Here is a 12,014-nt window from a genome sequence, read left to right as displayed (position 1 = left end):
ATGAAACAGCTGTTGAGTTTTAAACCAATATTGCTTGAGAGGAAAGATGCAGCTCCTGTAGTTCTGCTTTTTGGGGTCTGCATCTGCATATAAGAAAAATTCTCAAAACTTATCAAGAATTTTCATAATACTTGTAAAAACAATGTGATCAAAGGACTGAAATTTTAATCCTTTAATGCAGCTTGCTTGAGGAACACTGTGGGATACGTCACATCCCTGGAGCTCACTGCGTAAGCCTGTTGGTGGTCTGAGCATCTGGTCCTCCAGCCTGGTGGACACACTCCTGCGAAAGCATCCTTGGCACATATACTCAGAAGAAAACAAGAAAACTGTGGGGGGATTATGCATCCAATCTGGCTGGGACGTGCCTCATGGGTCCCTCTGAGACAAGATGTGGCATGGAAAGGTTAACTCAAGAAATATGTTTATAAATGATAGACATATCATGTAGTTTATGGTTAAAACATAAGCTTTTAAAGGTCACGCCTAAAAGCACAACATAAATTTTATCTCCTCTTTACGCCTTTGGCTGCACCACGAGGTCCTTCAATTACTCTTGAAGGCTATAACCATTCAGCAGCACAAAGATAACTCTGCAGCCAGACGTGAGGTCTCTGTGTGAAAGAGCATTTAGTTCAGCTGATTCATCCTCTGGGAGGTATGAGTGAGAGCTCTCTGTCAAACATGGACTCATCGGTACCTGAGGAAGCAAAAAGGGCACAGTGACACTGACTTTGGTGGAGTCACTTTGCTCCAATTTTCTTCGTTTACTCATCCTTCAGTCCAGCTGCAAAAATACCTTCAGCTGATCAAGAAAACAGGAAGGCATTTTAAATATCATCAACTTAAACTGATTACAGATCAGTCCTGTCCTCCTCTGAGTCCCATCTTTTTCAGCTCTACCAATTAAAAAAAAAAACTACTCACAGACAGCATCAGCAATCGGTTAATGATGATGATTTCATGATTGCCAAGTACAAAATTGTGAAGTCTTCAAGTCAATCAAACGGCTCCATGCTGTGTGTTTGTCCTTGGACAGATTCCACCGTTAAGGCTCAGATCCCTGATCAGGTCCTCGCTGATTGTGTGTCTTATAACTTTGACGTGATTAGCTGAAAAAGCAGAAGGTTTTAACTGACTTGTGAGAGACTATTCAGATCCTTTAAGGTCTTTGATTCAGCTTTTATTCGTAAAAACTGAACACAGGCTTTTATGCAGGGAGGCTAAGAGTAGATTTCAAAGCAGTTTGAAAGGCATGCATAAAAAGCTCCCCTCTAACATACATGTGGAGAGGTTAAAGCTGCAGTGCCCTACGCTCCCCCTTAACTGAGGACACAACCCACGCTTGAAGAATGCTAAAATGTTCTGCTGCAGTTTTAACTTCGAATGACCAAGTTTGCTCAGCGCATACAATATGTTTAAAATTAATAAATTACTTCCCCAATAATCTAATATCCCTCTGTGATGTTTCACTTTATGGTCTGAGTAAATGATTCTCTGACAGCAGGTCCCTTCAGATTTCCCCTTCTATCCACACTATCTATCAAATATATCCGACCCAAGTTCCCATCTCACCTGTCACCAAATCACTTATCACCTTGACTCCTCACTCGTTTTATTCCATCATTTAATTTACCGTCTGGCCAGCTTTTGTCAAGGCTTTGATCTTGTGATATTTTAGCCTATTATGTGTTGTTGGTTTTTGTTCTGGATGTTGGCCTGAAGCTTCCTGCTTTCCTACAAGTCACATATCAGTTTGTCCCCAAGTAAAGTACCTTCCTGTTGAGGCAAGGCAAGATTATTTATGTAGCACATTTCTGCAAGGCAATTCAAAGTGCTTTATAGAGAAAACATATTAAAAGAAAGCAATCAAAATTCAATTAAAAAGCATATAAAAATAATAAGATAAAATAAAAAAAGAAGGTTAAAACAGATTTTCAGAGTTGCAGAGCTGTGCAGTTAAATAGGTGTTAAAAAGATTTATTAAAACTTTCTTAATAAAAGGCGGCTGTAAAAAGGTGAGTCTTCAAACTGGATTTAAAGGAGCTCAGAGTTTCAGCAGACCTGATATTCTCTGGCAGTGTGTTCCAGATATTTGGAGCATAGAAGCTGAATGCTGATTCTCCATGTTTGGTTCTGACTCTGGGGACTGAAAGCGGACCTGATCCAAGACTAAAGTGGTCATGATGGTTTATACTAGGGATATCCCGATATTACAATTTCACTTTCGATACGATACCGATACTGCAACATTGAGTATTGGCAGATACCGATATTAATCCGATATGATATCAGCATTAAACATGCATACTTTTATTACTTATTTTGTTGTATGTCTGTCATGTTAGAAAAGGCTTGATTAAGTGATATTATTCAAACAAAGAACAGTAGTCAGCAACAGGAGGTATGAGGGAAAACTGACCCATTTATTATTAACCAATGGGTAACAGAAATTTTAAACATAAGAATATGCTAGTAATTGAATAAAATAAAAAATAAATTAGAAGACCCAGAAAATAACCTAATTAAATCAAATAACAGCAGGAGCGGAGTCTGGAATGGACTGCTTATATCGGAGATTTTAGATGCATTCCGATATAATCCGATACTTGTTTTTTTGCTGATATCGGACCGATATCCGATATCAATATCGGACTGGGACACCTCTAGTTCATACTGGATTTGAAGATCATAATGTGTTTTGGCCCTAATCCACTCAGAGCTTTTTAAACCAACAGAAGTGTCGCTTACAGAGGTATTTTAAAGTGACTAACAGGGAGCCAGTGTAAAGACCTCAGAACTGGACTGATGTGATCCACATTCTTGGTCTTGGTGAGGACTTAAGCAGCAGCATTCTGAACCAGCTGCAGCTGTCTGACTGATTTTTTAGGGAGACCTGTAAAGGAAATTTAGACTTATCCACTCATTGATTTGTTCAATACATTTACCTAGAGCCTGTATGCAGCCATGGTCGCCTGGTGACATCATGACATATAAGTTAGAAATCTGTTAGAAAACTGTTAGAAGTCATATGTGCCAAAAATCATTGATCTGAACTCGTCAGCCATGTTTAGGTCCTGGGATAATAGTTACAAGGCTCACTGCTTGGGACAAACTCATTAAGACCATAGAATGTATGACAAACAGGTGTTGTACCTGCAACGTCCCATTTGTTTCTGATGCATAGTTTTGAAGCCAATCATCGCCTGTACTGAAAATGCTGAACTCTACCTACTTTTGGTGGAGGTAATATGATGAAAAGAGGGGGGCTTTAAGCCTCCTTACTAAAGTCCTGTTTCCATTTCCACAGCCAACCGTTCCCCTCTTTGTAGGCAGCTTGTGAGCCAGTCTGATAACCATGTCAGCTATGTCATAGCATGACTGAATAGCAGCAAGACACAGTGTAACCTGCTGATGAATCCAACAAAGATAAAAAAAAAACAAAAAAAAAAAAAACGTGACACGGTAAACAAAGAGCAAAAATAGAAGTCATCCACCAGTTCATCTTTTTTGTGATTGCCATTTGGCTCTTTATTATCAAGTGCAATCAAGCTTTGTTATATGTGGTTATTCATTACCCCTGTTGCACAGGAAGTGGGGATTCTTTCAACCAATCAGTGTTCTGCAGTGTTTCTAGCTCCACTTTCTGGGGCCAGATCGGTATGTCTGGCACCCCAACAGAAGGGTACTAAAAATGGCTTGGGTCTAAAACCCTCATGGTTGAATTTTTTTCCAATTCTGCAGTTTGGAAGTTATAAGGATCATCTGATTGTCCAATCAGAGACACAGCTCAGCTCACGTGACTGATGAGTGCCCTGTAGCTATTCAAAATGAAGCTCAAAGCTAGCGTTACAACTAACGTGGCTGTGTCCACAGATTTGGGACAGATGGGTGACATCGCCGACACTACATCTTTGTTTCATACAGTCTATCTATGAGTATCAAAGTTTAGGAGACTCGGTTATCTGCTGTGACTTGCCGGAGCAGGGTCACAGCCAAACTGCAATGTAGTAGATCTGGTTTGAGTTGACACCATGACTTGAATAGAAACCTATCTGGTTTGTATGCCAAGATGGAGTAGAACCTAACCAGAGACATATCTGGTGTGTTCTGTGTATCAAAGATTTTTGTGTTAAAGATAAGTGATAAATTTGTGTGGCCCACTACGATTCAGAAAATAGATGTTTTCTGAATAGTAAAATTGTTTGGTGTTTGTTTTAATGTACCTGCATTGTGGACATGTCCAGAACCAGGTACCTGAAAATTAAGTCAGGTCAAAGACTTCCGACCCTATAAAGACAAAAATCCTCTGCATGGGTCTATTTCTGTTTCTATGGTCTGCTGGTCCAATCCATCACCCTGCCAGATGTAAAGGTCAAATCTTTTCCCAGTGCTACAGGGTGAAATAAAATCCCTCAAAATGTCTCTTAAAGTGAAAAGATGCCATAGGATCTTAGTGGAGATGCCGTCGGCACAGACCATGTCAAATCAGTAGGGCCAAACAAGAATTTGTTTTTGGGAGGTGGGGTACAAAAGAGTGCAGGGACCAAGCTAGCTGTTCTGTAGTGGCACAGGATGACAAGTTCCCCATTGCTCTTGTCAGGTCCAGCAGGGGGAGAGTTTGATGAAGGGGTGTCATGCTGGTCTTCAAGGGTGCAATTTTCATTCTTTTCTTGTTTTGTTGATGCTGATGTTCCTGCTGAAAGGAACTAAATCAGTTGATTGATTACCTTATAATTCTATCACAGTCGCAATATCTGTCTTTACGTACGAAATAAACACACAGTACCCAACATTAAAACAGCTGTGTTTCACCATTTATGTCCCCAAACTGTGGTAATAATGTGACTTTGCACCATGTGGTTTCTTATTACATCACCATGCGCTGCCACAATCATTTCACTGCAACATTTTTATTACATTTCCTAGAGAGAACATCATGTACTTTACATCACTCTGAATATGTAGTGTATTTTCTTTTGTCCTTGCATGTTGTGATGGTAACAATATTATTAGACTGGGTCTTAGTATTTGTTGGACACAGATGCATAGAAGAGGCATGATGGATGATGGAAATTAATAGAAAGTATGATGAAAACATGAAAACATGAAAACACTGTAGGATAGCTTCCCCGCTGGAGTCCGACCTGTAACATAAAGAAAAGACACAAACAAATCGATGTTCTTTCTGTTGGTGCTTGTTATGTAAACCAAATTTTCTATCAACATTACACATGTACTCACACAAAGAAATCTCCCTGCATTGCGATCTCCGCCTGCCACAGAGGCTGGACACAATGCTGTGATGTGAAGGCGAGTCAGCCGTGAGCACAGGTCAATCAAATGTGACACTGTGGCAAGGAGGCTGTGGGAAATAGTGGAGGTGGACGTCTGATGTTGCACCTGGTAATCCAGGAAGGATGACAGGTGAATTTGTATGACTGCAGGGGTGCTGATGGGACATATAGATCATTTTCTATCCCCTGCTTAGACCTACTACACCAAGTTGTTGTTCCCCATCTGCACCAAAATCAGAATTTTTTAAATTGAAATTCACAGCTGAACAAAGTGTTGTATAAAAAAAAAATCTGTCTTCTTTTGATGTTTTGGTTATGAATCTTATTTTATCGGTTTGCATTAGCCATTACACAAGAATGCACCAGCACAATTTGGACATGAGACATTGTATTTTGCAGAGTAAAAAAATTCTTTTTTATGCAATATTTTTCAAAAATCACATAATGTTTTACTGTTAGAGTTGGGGAATCGATATATTTCAGTTTATGCATGCTAAAGACAAGTTCTGCATGCATACCAAAGTTTATCCTGGAGTTCCTCAAGGCACACAACCAGAGACCCATCCATTTCACTTTATTTAATCTCTCCTTTGTGAAATATCAAGAGGAAATATTTATTGTTAAGCAGATTATTTTTGCTTTTGTTCACCAGTGAAGCCAGAGACAAAGCCAAAGATGCAGGGGTTCAGATATTTTCAAATAATAAATTCTTTTTGTTCTCGAATGTCAGATACATTTTCAACCTCTCCAAATGACACCAGCCTTCATCTCTGTATGCAACCTGCGAGCTCTATTTGATGTTATCTAGTGCTGTGTGCAAACTGACAGCAGCAATTAAAAGCACAAACAATTTGGGGACATTTAAATTTCCTGTACGGGTGTGCTTCAGCGACACAGTGCCGTCCTTTTGGTTCAGTCATTACGTGTCAGTGACATGAAAGGGAGAAGAAGGGCAGGCTTGGCAACCCTTATGGTCTAGGTGGAGAAACACGAGATGGGAGAGGAAAGAGTGCAATGGAAGTTGAGGTATGAACAAATCTTTTCTGTAACTGATTTGGTTTACGAACATCCTGTCACTCATGTTATCAGACTGCTTTGATAATTCACTTTGTCTTGTCTAAAATGCGAATGACATCAGAGGAAAGAAGTTAAATCACCTTGATATTTTCATCTCTGTGCTGGCTTCCAGGGAATATGATAATTTATCCTCACCAAGAGAACTCTCAGTGATCAGGCATCATATCAAAGCTTGGTGCCCCATCAGCCCTCTAAACTTGTGTTCTCAGAATGCAAGCTTGCTAGTGGTACGTCCTTAAATTTAGTATGGGAGGCAGAGCCTTCAGCTTCAGCTTGAGCCCATTCCCAGTTTACCAGTTGTAGGCTTTCAGAGACAGAAGACCTCTCTTCTTGAAACTTTTAAACAACGATCTGTTAACATCACTGCACATTTTTATAAAGCATATTCTTTAGGGCTGGTTTGGCCTGTAGTTATGCTGCTATAAGCTCAGATTGCTCGGTGTGATTGCTCACGCTGCCATGCTGTCAGGCTATTGCATAGCTGATGCTGTTATTGACATCAGGCTTACCAAGAGAGACACGGTTGGCTGTGAAAACGCAAACAGGATCAAACTGTACTTATCCGATCTGTGATCCACCAAACTGTACTGATCCATGCCTGATCACTTGGTGGAAGCGGGGCTTATGTGACCTTTGTGCAACAGATTATGGTACAGTGTTGACTGAAAAGCCATTCCTACAGTGGCCCTGAAGTTCTAATTACAACAGCAAAATAAAAAGCACAGCAACAAAACAAAAAAAAAATCTCCAAAATAAAGAAGAAATAAAAGAAAAACTTAATTACTGTAGACCTCCACTGTCAGCTGACTCTCTTGGAGACTCCACACTGAGATCCCCTCTTCTGCCAGAAGGGAGTGACATCAGGATGTGAAGCTAAAAAAAAATAAAAACAACATTAACAACATTTTATTGAATTTACAGTTAAACAAATGTAAACTTGGTCATGGGATCTGTACATCTCTGAATTTAAATAAAAATAAGTAAAGAATTGCACTTGACATGACATTGATGCATTGTTTTGTTGTGTTATTGACTGGAACAGGCCATTTGTCTCAAAGTGGTTACAGCAATGCTCTAAACTGGAGTTATTCTGTAAGCCAAGACTAACCCATTGTCAGTCTGCACATAACTTTTTTTTAACTTCCTGTTGGAAGACATTTTCTTGTTAATATTTTGACATTTATTGAAACAATTGTGTCTCTCTTGAGGAAATGAAAGTGGTCAAGATCATTACATCAAATAGAAGTGGAGGGGATCTCAGAGTGGATGCTCCAAGATAGTCTACTGAGAGTGGAAGTCTGCAACAGGACTGTCTGGGGTACCCTCAGGCGACATGAATTGCCATGGATTTGACTGGTTTGTCCTTTGAACCAGAAGAACAACACCGCCAGACAAACAGAAAAATTGTTGCTCACCGTGATGTACTGCCTAATTTGTGGCCAAAAGTTTGAGGAAAACCTGAACTTCTGCAGTGGTTGTGAGAAAGACTGCAAGAAGACAGCAACAACACTCCAATGTGACCTTCAAGTAACTTAACGCATGCAACATTAATGCAATGTTTATGTTAGACTACTATGTATGGTGTAACATTAGCTCAGGTCTGCATATCTGCATCACATCCATGTCCTGCATCAAAGCATTCTGAAACAGCAGCACTCATACTTTGAAACTATGAAAACCAAGTCTTTCAAAGGATGGACTGGTCCAATGGGTCCCTGTTGATCACGATACATTAAAAAAACTGCTCCCTGAGTGACTTTATCACTGAGATGTAATATTTATACTTTGTGCAGTTACATTAAATAATAAAAATTTCAATATTAGCTTGTCATATATAGGCCAAACTTTGATTGCACTGTGTTGCGTGCATGTGGTGCCTTTTGTTCTACCCTGCTTCTGGCATAGCTGAAGCCAGCCACTGCTGCTTTTCCTTGTTTTAATGAATCTGTGCCTAAGAGGAATTCAATTCAGTTTCAGTTTTCAGTTTATTTCAAACCAAAATATGTTCCTTACTACCCCCCCCCCCCCCCCCCCCCCCCCACACACACACACACACACTCACCCCTTCACTCATTCATCCACCCACATGTTAACCCATATACACAGACACATACAAACAATATACAAATGCACATAGTTGCCTAAGTATATGCATAGTTTAACGGACAATACAAGAATAAGCCATTCACTTCCAGATTAATTAACAGCCTTTAAGTTTACTTGACTCTAATTCCATAATTCTATACCTTTCAAAAATATTTTTTTTATAAGTTGGCTTAAGTTGATGGACATTTTTTGCTAATTTTTGTTTGTTCATCCAGACCATTCCATAATTTCACCCCACAGACAGAAATGCACATGGATAATTGATTGCGTAAAATTGTACACCCCCCTCCTTAAATCATACACTCCCTCCCTTTCCAAGAACAATTTATTTAAGTTACCAGGTAGTAATTTATGTTTAGCTTTATAAATAATCTGTACAGTTTTTAGTTTTACCAGATCCATAAATTTTAACATTATTGACATAAAAAAAAGCTGATGGTGTGATCATTGTAACACACTTTGTGCACAATTCTTATTGCTTTTTTTTTTTTTTTTTGTAATGTGCATATCTTCTGTAGGATGCTTTTGTAGGTGTTTCCCCACACTTCCACACAATACATTTAATATGGTAGTACCAGTGAACAATACAATTAAAGAGAAATTAATTTCTTTAACACGGTATCAGAAATTTGGAATTTGTTTGGCTGCAAAATAAAAAAATAAATAAAGTCAGAAGGAGGAAATAAAATAATTAGCAACCCACTTGTTTACAGCATTTCACACATTGTGAGTCTATCAGTAGCCTGACAGGCTTGTTAATAATTTGCGCTGAAGGACCCGTGGGACTGGAGTTGTGAATGAGAGGAGGAGGGGAAGAAGAGGAGGAGGGGAAGAAGAGGAGAGGGTGCAGAGTAAAACAGACGCAAGTCTCCTTGAGGAGCGCTCACACAGAAAGCGCTGCAGTCCGATGGGGCAGCAGCTACCGCGCTGTCTGTTCACAGATTACCTCAAAGCACGAGCGCAGCAGCGGCTCATTCGAAGGCGCGTGAAGACACACGGATACAGCCTCGCGCTCCTCGCAGAGCTTTTCATCAGGAGTTTAACAGACGTCGACGAATATTAGTCAAAATAACTCAAGACGGAATGAATTCTTCACAGTTTCTCTTTCTTCTTCTGCTGCTCTATGGTTATCTGCAAAAAGTAAGTGGTTTATAACTTTGTTTTGCCTTTTTTTTCTTTCTAAACGGTGAGGGACTGGCGTATTTCAGTCTAAATGTGGCTCATTTTTATCTTAAACTGTACATTTACGTTTTAACTGTCAGTATGCTGTTTTTTTCCCTCTTTTACATATTATTTTGTTCCCCAAAGACTTGGAAATGTAATCTGAATTTATATTTGAACTCTCCCTGGGGTGAGATGATTGAAAGGAAAGCCTTTGAGCATTATCACGCTGTTAGAGGTAACCCAGAGCATCAGGGCTTTCCTGCAGGAGATTTAAACAACTGTGAAGTGTACACAAGAGGAAAGTGGATAAATAGGCTTTCCTGCAGCTATGTTTTCAATTACACACAACTCTTTGTACCTAAGGGAGGTTTATTGTCATTTTTATCCTGTGCCATCTGTAGTTATGTTTTTATTTCTTCTGGTGTTGTGCTTCTACTTAGGCTATATGGGAATTTTATTCCTGACATGGAGGCTATCAAGGCAATAACTTCTGAAGATTAAATTTTCAACCTTTGATTATTATTGTGGTTGCTATGGATTTCTGTGCAACTTGAAAAGTCTTCAAGGGATGCTTATTCCTAACCCCCCATGAGACTCAATAAAAGCGTCAGTGTCCTCTCTCCTTGCTGACATCACTCACATTCAGCCTACCCTGAGGCTCTCTAGTATTATGCAGATGTCTCACCGTTGACGTAAATCAGTGGCTCTAATAGGCATTAGTGTGGAAAACATCAAACAGTCTGTGGGTGTGCTGCAGGTGTGCTTCAATTGCCTGTTTCACAGCCCTATAGGTGACAGCTTCACAATGACATTAACTGAAATGTGTCATCTATACGTTCAAGGTGGAGATGCTTTGAGGGGTAGGTTGCTGTATGTAATCTGACACGATCGATACAGCTCAGATGTGAATGGGCATAAAGTGAGAAGTTTTATCTGGAGGTGTGATTTGCACACAGAAACTACAAAAGCAGATTAAAATGCAGCTTTTTTTTCTTCTTGTTGGCTCATATCCAAATGTCAAGAAGCAGAACTTCAGTATTGACATGTTTTGTTGGTAAAAATCCTTAATTTGTCACATTATGGTAATTTGACATCTTCATGTTGAAAAACCTTAAAGTTTATAAACACCCAGTGGTTTATTGATGTCTGTGACAAACATGAAAACCAGACTTTGTTTTCATGTCAAAACTCAACAAGTGTTCACTACAGATCTTAATGATTTTCCAATGTCAGAGCCAGCTGTGGTGACATCGAAACCCAAGTGAACCTAAATCATCAAATAAACAAAACAAACCTAACACCAAAGGTCAGGCTTCTCTATTTGGTGAAAGTCAACAACAAAAAGGAAGTTGTCAAATTGTGGTTTGATACGAAGTTGCTCCAAAGGAACCAAAGCTTTCAGATTTTGTTTAGCAATGAAAATCAGGCTGAATTTGAAACCTCACATCAGACTGATACTGAACTAGATTTTGGGACAAAGTCCAAACCAGACATTAGGGTTATGTCAACATTAGATGGACATTGAAGCGTAGTTGGATTTTAAAGTCAGACAGATGTCAAAACCAACAATTAGTTGTACAGACCCAACAGTGGATTGATGTCAACAGAAGAAAGGTGTTACTTTCTCTTCTGCTACCTTTGGAATTAAGATGGAAATCTGCACAGATGAAAAAACTGGTCCAGGTTGATGAAACCCAGTAATGCTCTGATGTAAACCTACATTATATTTAAGATCTTAGTGCTGTTTGGAAACTTGAATCAGACTAATTTCAAACTTCCATCCTTTTCCCTCATTTTTTCTTTGTCAGACTGATTTTTTTTTAATGATGAAACAAAGTAGGTATGTACTCACTTAGGGCGTATTCAGACCTGGACTGTGTGGTCCACTTTAAATGGACCAGGGTTCGTTTCCTACTCAACGGTGCAGACTTTTCATGCAGGTGTGAATAGACACAAACGAACACTGGTGCAGACCAAACAACCGGACCGAGACGCACTTTTTGAGGTGCTCTCGGTCCGCTTCCAAACGAACTCTGGTGCGGTTCGTGGTTCTCCGGTGCAGGTCTGAATACAAACCAAGGTCCATCCGAACTAACTACAGGATACATGCGCCTTTTGGGCCTATAAAGCCACCGTAACCTAACCGTCTTTGGTTCATACCTGATCCTCCGTCTTCTGTTTAGCCACGCTGTGGCTTGCATGTTGTGGGTCAGGACACGCAGAGCATAGCGTCTCCTTGCTGCGCGCATTCGTCTTCGCTGTTCCAAAATTTGAAACGGAGCGTTGTTTAGCCTTCTTTGAAGGAGCTGCTCTTGAAACTGAAAATGATTTTGCAGCTCTAATAAGAGCACAAACACACGTTTTATCCAT

General features: G+C 39.7%; 1 protein-coding gene across 2 annotated transcripts in view; it reads left to right on the top strand.

The window, feature by feature from the left end:
- The window catches only part of vipr1b (vasoactive intestinal peptide receptor 1b), an 83,348-nt gene that overhangs the window by 14,525 nt on the left and 56,809 nt on the right, over positions 1-12,014 (top strand). Inside the window, exon 1 of one of the 2 annotated variants that reach the window (XM_074693645.1) lies at positions 9,383-9,620. The exons of the other annotated variant lie outside the window; for it this stretch is intronic. Within the exon in view, the coding sequence (XP_074549746.1) occupies positions 9,564-9,620 (57 nt within the window). The 5' untranslated portion in view covers positions 9,383-9,563. Of the gene's footprint in view, positions 1-9,382; positions 9,621-12,014 lie in introns of those variants that run through there. 2 annotated transcript variants of the gene reach the window in all.

The sequence above is a fragment of the Halichoeres trimaculatus genome, unplaced genomic scaffold, assembly GCF_033239565.1.
Source record: "Halichoeres trimaculatus isolate MK-OKI-2021-1 unplaced genomic scaffold, fHalTri1.1 fHalTri1_scaffold_18, whole genome shotgun sequence".
Classification (NCBI taxonomy): domain Eukaryota; kingdom Metazoa; phylum Chordata; class Actinopteri; order Labriformes; family Labridae; genus Halichoeres; species Halichoeres trimaculatus.
The sequence above is the reverse complement of the archived record's forward strand: the minus strand, read 5'-3'. Positions and strand labels throughout refer to the sequence as shown.